Source organism: Larimichthys crocea, chromosome I, assembly GCF_000972845.2.
Source record: "Larimichthys crocea isolate SSNF chromosome I, L_crocea_2.0, whole genome shotgun sequence".
In the NCBI taxonomy this organism is placed as follows: domain Eukaryota; kingdom Metazoa; phylum Chordata; class Actinopteri; family Sciaenidae; genus Larimichthys; species Larimichthys crocea.
In genome coordinates this window covers 28,529,771-28,542,281 of record NC_040011.1, presented here as the reverse complement: position 1 = coordinate 28,542,281, position 12,511 = coordinate 28,529,771, and the positions used below count along the sequence as shown (strand labels likewise).

At 41.8% G+C, this 12,511-nt stretch overlaps 1 protein-coding gene across 2 annotated transcripts; it reads right to left on the bottom strand.

The window, feature by feature from the left end:
* Positions 1-3,274: 3,274 nt before the first annotated feature.
* On the bottom strand, positions 3,275-11,919 carry scyl1 (SCY1-like, kinase-like 1). Of its 2 annotated transcripts, none has more exons than XM_019253545.2 (18): positions 11,704-11,919; positions 10,315-10,455; positions 9,533-9,655; positions 9,205-9,431; positions 8,969-9,059; positions 8,629-8,784; positions 8,227-8,385; positions 7,948-8,055; positions 7,741-7,854; positions 7,487-7,642; positions 7,168-7,356; positions 6,810-6,885; positions 6,490-6,687; positions 6,140-6,288; positions 5,932-6,006; positions 5,309-5,620; positions 4,900-4,981; positions 3,275-4,697 (listed from the first exon to the last, which is right to left on the bottom strand). In XM_019253545.2, the coding sequence occupies exons 1-18, from the start codon at positions 11,809-11,811 to the stop codon at positions 4,573-4,575; spliced, it is 2,589 nt and encodes an 862-aa protein (XP_019109090.1). In that variant the 5' UTR covers positions 11,812-11,919; the 3' UTR covers positions 3,275-4,572. The 2 variants fall into 2 exon arrangements, with proteins under 2 accessions (XP_019109090.1, XP_010737506.2); XM_010739204.3 differs by having other exon boundaries at positions 5,917-6,006; positions 11,704-11,918.
* Positions 11,920-12,511: the final 592 nt, after the last annotated feature.

Genomic DNA, 12,511 nt, shown 5'->3' with positions numbered 1-12,511 from the left:
TTTGTCTTCTATGAATATTTATTATATAATTTGTTATAATCCTTATAATTTATAAATATGTTTTTTGAAGATTCACACATTCATTGTGGACATTTGTGATCTGAATGCAGAACCACTGCATGGGCGACCACACAGGGCCTTGCATCTGTCATACTACTACTACTACTACTACTACTACTACTACTACTACTACTACTACTACTAATAATAATAATAATAATAATAATAATAATAATAATAATAATAAGGCCAATTACAAGATTACACAGCCTGTAGTACATTTAGTGTAGCCCTGCATGTGAATATGATCTGGTCTTCAAAATTATCTAAAACCTAAATTAAATGTAGGCTATAAACCTGAAATATTAAATTATAACATGCTGCCATACCTCAGCATGCCACAATACAGAGGCACAGATGGTATGACGGCCATGCTGAGTGAATCCAGTATTTACAATAATTGGAAATTATCTGACCATGGGCTCGTCCAATAGCAACAACAAAACAAAGAAAACTTATATTTTAGCAATAGAGCATGTTTGTAACATACTTTTGAATGTTGAATCCTCGAGTGAGTCTGATTCCAGTGTGGATGGCCTGTTTCCCAGATGAGGACCTTCAGGAAGAATTACAAGATTAATGAGTGATGATTATACACTGCATTGATGGTATCAACTTCAGATCTTAAAGGGTACCAACAAAATGAACAGACCACTGAGATGATGGTCAGTGTTCTGTGCAAACAGTTATTTGTTTAGTGATATTAAAGAAAAATTCAATTTCAAATAAAACTTGACCTCAGCTCTATCAAACAGTAATGGAGCAGCCCTGACAATCAAGACAAGACAATCCTAAAGGCTGTGTTGATGGGGGAGTGTGTTGTTTTAGGCAGTTGTGGTTAACACGTGTGACATCCTGTTGGAAAATGATGTGCTAAAGGGAGTCTATAACCTAGACAACAGACTGTCACTCCTGTGAAAATTAATAGTGATAACATCATTATTCATTATACATTAAACATGAAGTCTCTTAAATCAAAAGGAGACATGATCCATGACGTTGATGCAGAGGAATGAAGATAAGATAAGTAGTGCAGGGGTCTTTCTTTTTTTTTTCATGAAGCGTTTGTACAACGTGTCAAGAAAATTAGGATCTTTGTCCAACATTTCACTTACGTCTTCGAAAGACTCCTTCTTCAAGTCTCGTCTAATATCCATGCTCTTCCACTTTTCATTCAAAGGATTCAAGTCAGAGTCATCGAGTTCTGACGGGATGTTGGGACAAGACTTCGACAACATTCGTCGTTTCACCTGTAAGTGTATCAGCAAGCAGAACATTGTTCCTCACAACATCTGGAGCTAAAAACATCATAATAAAAACAACAATAAATAGAAATAGAGTTGATCACAGTAAAATGTAATCTTTTGATTTGATAATGAACTTGATCTGTGATGAATGAATGAAGCCTACAGTTGAGGATAATTTAGCATTCTAACTTTTGAAATTTTACATCCGAAATGTAAGATGGCAGCTCTCAGTTAAGCTTGCAGGTAAAACCAGCCAGCTTTATTACATATTGCAGTTGCAGGTTTTGCTGTAGTATCGCTAATATCCCTCCCCCATCTTGACAGGTTGCATGGAGATCTTGAAATCTCTGTCATTGCTCTATGAACGTGTGCAAACTGGATGAATCAGATTTATTGGATGAAGATTGTCATGAGAATTTTTAAGAAGAACCTTTGAATAAGGAGGACTGGATTCAAAGTACCAAAGTTTAAGTTGAATTTAACATTCTTGTACAAGAAGGAGCATTTAACAGTGCAACACACAAGAGGGTTACACAGAAAAAGGCTCCCTGTGGAGCTCTGTCAGGTGGTTTTTATACAATTCATTCAAAATGGACTGTCTCGAACATCTTCCCACTAATCCCACATCTTTCCCCTTAGTAATGAACATTATGCTCCTTGTCCAAAATGACACTTCCCTTAGTCTGTTTCTCATGTCTTTGAACATTTTTTTAAATTTCCTTTCCCAGGTAGCTTCAACAAACACATGCTAGATAAGGGGAGTACACAAGATATGTAAAAAGACAAAACACACATACACTAAGAGTTAAAACACCTGCAGCCCAGTACAATCCTAATTTTTATAACAAAGATATGTTGTACACAGCATGTGTATTAGCAACTCTACAGACTGTGGTAAAAGTGTACATTATGAGAAAAATGGTACTGAGCACAGGTTGATCAGTTGTTTCCTAAAAATAATATATCTTTCAGCTTTAGGGAAGAATCTGATGTTTACTTGCTTATTATTATCACTGTTGTCGTTTAAACCCTGAATAACATACCTTCTTTTTCAGGTCTTGAAAATACTCCTCCCCTTGGCATGATCTTTCCAGCAGATTTTCATGCTCGTTCACACCCTGAAGTCAGAAATTAAAACAAAGTTATATTGTGTGTGTCTCTTGTAAGAATTGTAAATACAAAAGTGCATCATACCGTGGCCCGTCGTCCATGTGTCCATCGTGGGTCTTCCATTGAATTCATGAACGGAGTATCAACAATGAGCTGTAATATTAGGAAAATGATAGATATCCTATCATCCATCTTTATATTTTAAACAAAAAAACAAGGCTATTTAACGTATTGATCACTGAAAATACTCTGTCCTTAAGCCCTAACCAACTTGTAGTCGAATGAGGCTGCAACGTAAAGTACGTAATCTGGTCTCATCTGGTTTGACTTCCTGCTTCTGTTACTGAATTCTGAGAAAAACGAAGGAACTAATACTTTCACTTTGAAACCTCAAACACAATGCTCTTTCCGTCTCTGCAACTTCTCTGAATGTGACACCTATGATCTTCTCAGGGTGCACAAGGTATTAAACATGCTGAAGGCCTGGTCATATACCCATCTCTCACTTTAGGAGTGAGACACTGGCTCTGTCTCTCTACAGCAACTGAACAGATGTCGTGCCAAATTAGGAAGAGGCCACAAAACCATTTGTCATGAAAAAATATTTAAGAGCACACCAATTTGGATATAGATTTAGACAGGTATATTACATATTGTGGATGAAAATGAACCAAGATGGTGTACTGTAGGTGGGACGAGGGATGAAGGGCTGAGGGATCAAGGGATGAAAGATAAATGGGATCATTAAAGTCTATCTTGAGTGCTTTAGATGGAGAAATAGGGTGAATCATTGGCTCATACGTGTGCTGAGGAGGAATATGACGACATCTTTTTAATTTAAAGAAGAAACATACAAGTATTTTAATTAGATTTATTTTTTTTAGAATAGCTCACATGCTACATGATTTGGATTTACTGTAAAAGGTTGCATCTACTCTCCCTCAGTTTACCACCAACACAGCATAGTTCTTCACCTGACTTGACCACCCCATAGCAGGACATTAGCTCCAGTGGTGATGGCTGTTGATTGTGTCAGCTTTTCATCTATGCAGCATCTTACAACAAACCAAGCAATGCCACATCCAACACAGACAGGAGGATCATCATGAAGACAGGGATCTACTGGTGGGAGACATTTCAGGTCCACTTTTTAAAATGTTCTCATAAACCTTGAAAGTGATCCGACAAATAAAAGGCACAAATAAAAAGAGTAAAAGAAACTTTTAGGGAATTTCTTTACCCTGGACCGACGAGAACCCCTCCACCACCCCAGCACTACCCCACATATGACAAAGGCATGTACAACCCATACACTTAAACCAGTTCTCCAGCCTCAATTGCACTACTCGTGTTCTCGTCATGTGTCTGCAGTGCATATTAACACAATAACAGATCTGAAACCAGTCAAATGTGTCAGCTCTCCAGCCAGTTCAGTACAGTGTTGTATGTGCAAAGTAGACTCAACACGGTTGTAGTACTTTGCCACGAAAGCTTTTGTTAGGCCACACAAATACACAAGTGCATGCATGGATCGATTTTAAGTCTTAAATCTGTAAGTTAGTGACAGCTGAACTAAAACATTCATATCCACTGTAAGAGTGTGTGTGTGTGTGTGTGTGTGTGTGTGTGTGTGTGTACCGAGAATCATTCAATACAATAATACATGTTTGAATTCTGTTGTATATACTTGTGATTTTTTAAAAAGTGTCTTCTTCATGTCACTTTAAGACAAGATGCAACATTTATATACATTGACTTTACAACTGAACCTTTATGAATTATGTATTTAAAAAAAAAAAAAAAAAAAAAAGGTGGGGAGGGACGTTTTGTGTGAACTCTGCTGCATGGAGTGCTGCTTCATGTCTTTCTTTTCTGTCTCTGTCTCCTCTCTATCCGTAAAGCACTGGACTGTTGCATCTGTGAGAAGCAGAGAGTCACCGTCTGACCAACAGCAACATTTTCCTCAGCTGAACCAGCAAGAAGCCTTCATTGTGATTGCTGTTCACGGTCATTTCTTCACTGCTAACACTTCTTCTCTGGTCCTTAAGTATGTGGAATGTCAATCCTCCAACCACTGCTCCGGGTCCAGTCACTGTGGTCCATGTTCCTCACTCTCCATCCCCGCCCTTAAATCCTCAAATCCTTGCGTCCCCGCTCAATCCAGCTTCCGTGCGCCCAATTTAAGAGGACCTTTAGCAGCTTTGCGCTCTGCCCGTTTGGCTTCCAGCTCTTTCCTCCTCTCCTCACGCTTCTTCTTGGACAGCTCAGCTTTGCTGAGACCTGGAAGACAATAAAAGACAATTCAATGCACAGGAACAGCTTTAGTGGGAATACACTGAAGTAACATAGCATTACACATGCACAGAAGCTTGGATCTTTATTAAACACCAGAGTATGTATAATAAAGTATCATTATATTTGCACTATTTGGAGCAAATAAAAGGTTCATATTTCTGATATGAGGGGCTGGTGAGACACTTACCCCCCTGGTTTCCTTCCACTGACTCCCAGCTCTCCTCGGCCCCCCACTCTCCTGTTGCCTCTGCAGCCCAGCCATCTCCAGCCTGACGAGGAGAAATCACAACACACATCATGACTATTTCTCTCATTTCACACTCATGTCTTCTTGACCTTTAGTCAAATTTAAAATACGACAGCATCGACGTTTCCCTCCTCCCTTATCCCTCTACCTCCATTTGTACATCTGATGATTACTTAAGTCTACAGTTGATGTACAATTTGATGTAAAATGTGTTATTCCTATTAATATTAAGTTTTCATTACTGTCAGGATTCACATTTTTTGACATTTTTTTAATTTCAAATATAATTAACATTAATTTAATCAGTCTATCTCTGCTCTTCTATGTTTTTGCCTCTTTCCGTCCTCACCGTGGTGGCAGTAGTGCTGGTTGTGTTTCTCTGGGACACGCTGGCGAACAGATCATTCTGATTGGCCGCTTTGGCTGAGCTTGTTTCCCAGTTGTAATCGCTGGCTAATCGCACCCCTTCGGGCAGAGGGAGTGTCGTGTTGGTCAACGTTGTGTCTGTGTCCTCCTCTCCCCAGTCATTGCCCCAGCCTTCTTCGCCCGCAGAGCTCTGACCCTGGCCTTCTTTCTCGTTTGACCAACTGTCGTCGGCGTCCCAGCCTGAGCTGCTCCAGTCAGAGCTCTGCTTTTTCACCGCTGCAGAGGACCGGCCCACCTAGATATCAGAGAGATGATAAATGCTTTAAAAACAGAGAAGGATTCAAATCATATAAAAGGCTAAAAAAAAACAAAAAAAACTACAGATTTCTTTGGTTTTGGTTCTCTTAACACAGAAAACGAATCTGCTGTGCTTTGTTTGCATTTGCTGTCAATACTATACATGGGTGTTGTTATGTAGAGACACTATTACTCACAGTAGTAGCGTTAAAGAATATCAGTGGTGCATTAGAAATAGTAGTATTAGCACTAAAGGTAGTACTGTGTAATGGGTACACATTAAAGGGCTCATACTGCTCTGTCACTGGCCTTCTTTTTGGATGATGCCATTCCTGACCAGTCACTGTTCCAGTCATCTGTCTCTGTGTGAGTTTTCTCTGGATCCTACATGAGAGAGAGAGTCAACAATTTATGAGATTAGAAATGACATTTATGTCACAGTATAATCTCACATATACATATTTCTCACTCTCACTTTGGCATTTTTCTCTTTCATTAAAAAGTCGTGAAATCCTACCTCCAAGCGTCCCCAGTCCTCCTCGTCATCCCAGCGGTCTCCTATCGGCTCGTCGTCGTTGTCTGTAACTTCAAGAGCCTGTGATTTGTTGGCACGACTAGAGGCAGCATGGTGAGTCAGAGGGGCTTGAGGAGTTTTATTTTCATCACCTGTGATTTTAAAAAAAAAACAGAAAAGGCTGTGATGGCATATTTAGGACTTTGTAAAGGAGATTACTGCATGTTTTGGGCAGGACTCAAGTCTGAAAAATGCCTCCAGAGAATGTCGTCTTCGATTCTGATGCTCTTTTAAAACTGTTCATCCTCCAACAATATTATAGGAGCCAAGCAAATCAACTGTGATAACCCTACCAGGTGCAGGTGCTTCGTCCGTGGCACTGGTAGGGCTGGTGTCGCTGGCAGGCCCGGTGCCGTCAGCTCCTGCACTCCCCTCTGTCCCTGGAGCGTTGCGGATCAGCTTAGACGTCAGCGAGGACATGCCAGTCACAGCCCAGCCGGCCCAGCTGGAAGAGGCCCCTGCAGGCTGAGCACATGATGCTACGTCTTTCTCTGCAGAGGCGACAGGAGAGAGGATTTCAAGTTTTCTCAATTTTTTAGTCAGTGTTTGTTTTCTTTTCCCCAGAAATGGAGAAAATTGAGCAGACAGCGGCTCAGTGCAGTGTGTTACATACCTATATCAGCCAGCTTGGTGGGGTCTTCTGACACAGTCTCAAGCTTGGAAAGGAAACTCTTGATGGCTTTGAATGCCTGAGAGAAAAAACAGGAGAGGATAACCTAAGCAGAAATACATCAGCATATTCCAGAGATAACAAAAAAAAGGTCTACAGAAGTTAAACATACGTACACAAAGCTGAATTCATGAGCCAAACAAACGGTAACACATAAGAGTAGTCATATCAAATGACTGTATCTTGACATCTTGATATGGCTGCTAATAAATAACAATCTAAATACTCCTTGATGTAGTTACATTACATATTGAGCAACTACATCACCATGTTGTCACAGATCTCCATCAGTCATGTGTACCTGGTCCCTGACGCCCTTATCGGGGTCAACCGTGATGACACAGAGGGTGGGCAGGATGCGTGCGGCGATCTCTGTTACACTGTAGTAGTTATGCGTGGCGGCGAAGCCCAGCACACCAGCAGAGCGTGAAGCTGGGAAAGGGTCTTTAGTGGCTCGTGAGAAGGCAGAAATCAGAACACGTTGTCGAGTCTGAAGAAAGAAATGACAAAATTCTTTCATTTAAACGGATTCTTTGCAAAACTTTGGTTTAAGCGTTTTTTGTGTTTTTTGCATTAATGAATTAAACGTTGACATTAAGTGGTATAGGTGTGTACTTTACCCCGGCGTTGAGGTAGGATGCGATCTTGCCCAGACAGACTGTGGTGTTGCATCGGATCGGGCCTTGTTCGTCTCTGGCTTGCAGCCGGGCAAAGTGACGCATCAGCTCCTGGTTCAGGTTCGTCTCATTCAGCTTGGGAGCGAGCAGCAACATAGACTGGAGGAGGAAAACAGGGAAGAGTTCATCATCCGGTGCACAAGTAATATTTAATAACTTCTCCTGGTTTTAGGGTTGTGTTTAAGCATGATGACTACCTTAACAGTCTGTTCTCTGATGGCGGGGTTGGTGTCTGTGAAGCCGTGAACAACGTGAGGGAAAATCTGGGAATTGACTGCTGCCTCATTCAGATACTGAATGAACTGCTCCATCTGAGACAGAGAGACGGAGAAACAACGTTAGAACAAACAGCAACTGATGTTTTTCTGACCCTTTAAGAGCATTTAAGGTCTTGTCACACCTACCTGCTGCAGCAGTCGTATCCTCATGGCTCTGTCTGTGGAGGAAAACATCTTCACAATTACAGGGATGATCTTCTGTTGGTACTCTTCTGCTGACAAGAACTTCCCCACCTGGCAGACAGACAGATGATATTAATACCAGTGTCACCATGTCCTGCTTGGACAAAGTATGTAGAGTAGGACAGAGTATGTTTATGTGTTGCAGAGATGGTTGGAGAGGCTGCAGTATACTGTGTGATATTAAACTATGTGTGAAACTTGCCCAGGGCAGTAAAGATTCACCTTGAAGAGTGGTGTGAGGACTACAGCTCCTGCATTGCCAAACTCGAAGGCAGTCAGCAGCTGGGGCAGGACCTTGTGTTTGCAGAAGTCTTCAGGGAAGGAGTCCAGATTGTCACTCAGATCCTGGAAGAACTGCTGCTTCTCAGCTGGCTCCTTGATCTGGAGAGAAAGTTTGAATTATTATTATTATTATTATTATTATTATTATTATTATTATTATTATTATTATCAATTAGCTCTTATACTAACCCATGGGTTCTAGGGACATGCTTCATCAAATTAAACTATGTGTGTGACAGGACAGTTCATTAGAACTTGATCAGTTTCTATCTTGATGTTGGCACTGATACAAACACTATTATTATACATAATAAAGATGGATATTTATGCAAGTCTGTGGACCTGTATCTCCTCCAGGAAAAGGTTGCTCTCCACAAAGCTGCCGCTGAGGAACCCTCCGGGGGCTCTACAGTTCTGGAGAAAGCGGGCCGGGTTGGGCCGAGCTCGGGGGTTAGCCCCCACCAGCTCACAGTAATGAGGGACCAGGGCCTTGGGGATCTGTGGGCACAAAGAGGACACAGCTCTATGAACATCACTTTCCCATGTCACAAACAAAGTGTCACTGAACCTGAATATATGAGTCTGATTCTCACATTGATTCTTCTTTACATGAGTGAAACCTCTGCTCTTTAATGTAAAATAAACAACAAAATAATCATAATATCATATATATTTGTCGCACCTTTCCAAGTGAACGAAGGGAGGACGTGCGAGGTAGCGGCCCGTTGAACACCTCCCAGATCAGGCAGCCTAGCCTCCACACCTCCCCTGCCCTGCAACAAATAAGCACACAGCTTAACACAAAGGTTCCAACAAAAGGCCAAGTTTAATATCACATCAACACCTTACTCAGGTACCACCCTTTCATCCTGTTACATATTATTATTATTCTGACTTGCTTCTCTCGGTTTCTCTTACCATTTCTCTCCACTGCTATTGGACATCTCTGGTGGGTCATATTTCTCCATGTCTGGGTAAACAGTCTTGGGGGCAGGAAGTGAGACCCCGCTTGGGTCACCCTGCTCAGGGGCTACATGTTCGAGGCCCCCGAGCTTCCACTCCCCGGCTCGATCCACAAAAACAGACCACAGACCCAAGTTGTTATGGAGCAGGTGGCAGTCATTGACCAGGAAACTCAGAGCTTTCTGTGAGAGGAGGAAAATGGCAGACATGGAATAAGAGCTTACAGAGGACAGGTGACAAAACTATGGCTCCCCTGATAGTATCAGATGGCTCTTATGCTTACCACTATCTGATGCAGTCCCCAGGAGACCTCCAGGTCCCCAGCTCCACCTTTGTCTGCCTGGGCCTTCAGGTGGACTGACAGGGGTGTCACCTGCTCAGTAACCAGATACAGACTCTTTTCTGTCTGTGAAGCAACCCCAAATAAAAAACAACCGTTACTTTATGTGCGTGTTGTTGTTTTTAACAACATTTTATAATAAACAGTATAGTTGTATCAGCACAAAATTCTATTAAAAGGCAATAAATGTAAATAATGAATGATCACCCAGACCTACACACTATCATTTTAAAGGGATTTGTTAGAAATTATATTGAGATAAGGAGTTTGGCAACTTTACCAGTGTTGCTCAGTTTCAGGGATGATGAAAATTTGTAGAAAATTATGAATATATGACCAACAAACATGAACAAGGAGGAAAACTATGAATGCATATTGTCCAGTAATGATCTTTAAGATTTCTCTTGATGTATTTCACTGTGTATAACAGTAGTAATAGCATACAGCATAACTGGACTATCAATGTCGTTGCACACACAAAACTGAGAAAACACTGTAAGAATCAGCTTACATTATGTAGTGCACTACTCACTATAACAGTGCCATATTCACACTCACCTCTATCTGAACGTAAACATGCAGAGGAAAGCAGATGGTGGGGGATGAGACACTAATTATATGTTAGTTACACGACACACACTCATGATCACTCACTTATGTTCCTTTCAACATTGTTAACAGTGGCAGTGTGTGTAGAGCTAAAGACGGGTGCACAAATCACTCACCTCCAATCCGTCAACATAAGCCAGGATGTTAGGGTGACGCAGGGTCTTCATACGTTTGAAGGCAGCCTTGGCTAGCTGAGTTTGCAGCTCTGTTCCTTGTGCTACCTCGTACACAAACACCGACACTGGCTCTGCATTGGTCTGAGGAGACAGGATGGGGTGAAATAATTCACTCATATAAATTGACACGTGATTAGATTCTGACCACTTTCTACAGAGGCACTATTGAGAGGAGGGGTCATCACGGCAAGGGTTTGGCAAGTGAACCATCTCTGACCGCAAAGGCCCTACAGCGGATTGTGAGGAAGGCTGAAAAGACCATCGGGGGTATCTCCCTCCTCTGTCACGGACATCTACAACATGCTTGCGCAAATCCAGAAGTACCGTGGATGATCCAACACACCCCTCCCATGTACTCGTCTCTGGGCTGCACAGTTTAAAAGGACCAACACTGCCAGGATGGGGAAGAGTTTATTCCCACAGACAGTTAAACAACAATAAAATGTAAATTTTAACCTATATCCATGCACGCTTACACCTTTTATCTGCCACTACTCAAATTTTATTCAATATCTACCTCTCTCTACTGCATATACCCAACACAGCCGTACTGTAGACATCCATATGTAGTCATGCAAACATACATACACATCCTGTTAGGGAGGGTCTGTTGTTTTTTGTCTAAATGTATTCTGCACTTTGTGTTGTAATGTGTGTGCACTTTACTGTCTGCACTATGTTTTATGGTCCTCGGTGAAACACTGTGCACTAACAAAACCCCTTTACTTGACTTTTAATTTAAACCATTACCATGCTATCCGCTCTGTAATCGAATAACCAAAGAGTTGATGAGTCAAACACATAAATATCAAATCACCAAACAGGATTTAAACACATTAACATGATGAAAACAGGAGGCTGGTGCCTGCTTGTCATTATCCGGCCCTGTAGTGATGACACTGTCTGCTTTGAGGCTGTTTCAGTGATAATAAAGAGGACAGCTGGTTATGTGGGATCCCGTTAGTGATGAGGGGCTGAAGCTTTATGAACGTGATGAAGCTTGAACACGTTTATAATAAAAGCTGTCAACGCGGCTAAAACGGGGTGACGTGGCGAGAAATACGTGTCTGTTTCTCGGAGTAAACAAAGCCACAGTTCGCCCTGTTAGCGACAATTAACGACACAGGGGGAGAAAAATAAATAAAGAGAGTGACATTTAAACACCGAGAAAGATGAGAAAGACACTGACAACAGCGACATGTTGGAGGACGTGGTGCCTGAAGGCTGAATCAAAGCGCCGAGCAAACACTGACAGGCCTCCAGGACGGAGCGGGGCCAACTCGCACCGCTAGCCGAGGATCAGTGACGTTCGCCGGCTGCCTCTTTTACCTTTCGCTTCCCCCGATGGAGAGTCCATATTCCAGACTTCTCCTGGGTGTCTGGCAGAATCTCATAAGCGAAGTCTTTGACAGGATCCCTGGCAAAAAAGGACCACATCTCCTCTTTCCTCCACACCTCATCAAACAGGAGGACTGCACAGGCGGCGAGAAGAAGCTAACCGAGATAGCTACGAACACGGACGTCAAATGGCTCCGTGTAAAAGTTCCTTCTGCACATTGGTTCCGCGATTATTATTTTTTAAAGGTCCAGTGTGTAAGATTTGAGGCCCTTTATTTTCAGAATAAGGCAGTCATGGTATATAATATTCATAAGTATAATTTCATGCATGTTTAATCACCTGAAAATAAGAATCTTTTTGTTTTGTTTTTATTTAAAAATTCTTCTTCAATATACTCACTTTTGCTGCTGAGAAAGAACATTCTGCTTTTCTGGACCGAAAATGTTTTTGCTCTAACAAAAAAGTCATGGCACAACATTGTTATGGACTGCATTCCTAGTGAATACATGGCGTGCATGCTTCACTCCAAAATAGATGCTTTCTATAAGGTCTGAGACTCTTACTTTCAGCATATTGGGCCCACGCTGTCATCCATCCTCCTTGCTTCATGGATTTCCCAGATCAGATCAGGCTAGCCTGCCTTTGTGACTTTGTTCACTATCTAACAGGCACCTTGTAGCTATGTAGCTATGTTTGTATTCTCTGCAGGGGCGAAATATAGGGGGGAAAAGTTAAGACAATTTCAAGGGCCCACGTCTGACAGGGGCCCCAAAAAATAGGTAAACACCAATATAAAAT

What these genes read in the sequence shown, in the direction of transcription:
- scyl1 (XM_010739204.3), bottom strand. Translation starts at nt 11,811, where the DNA reads ATGTGGTCCTTTTTTGCCAGGGATCCTGTCAAAGACTTCGCTTATGAG. An exon ending in GGGGACTGCATCAGATAGTG is followed by an intron (nt 9,432 to 9,532) that starts GTAAGCATAAGA and finishes CTCCTCTCACAG; the next exon opens with AAAGCTCTGAGTTTCCTGGT. An exon ending in AGGACTGGGGACGCTTGGAG is followed by an intron (nt 6,007 to 6,139) that starts GTAGGATTTCAC and finishes TCTCTCATGTAG; the next exon opens with GATCCAGAGAAAACTCACAC.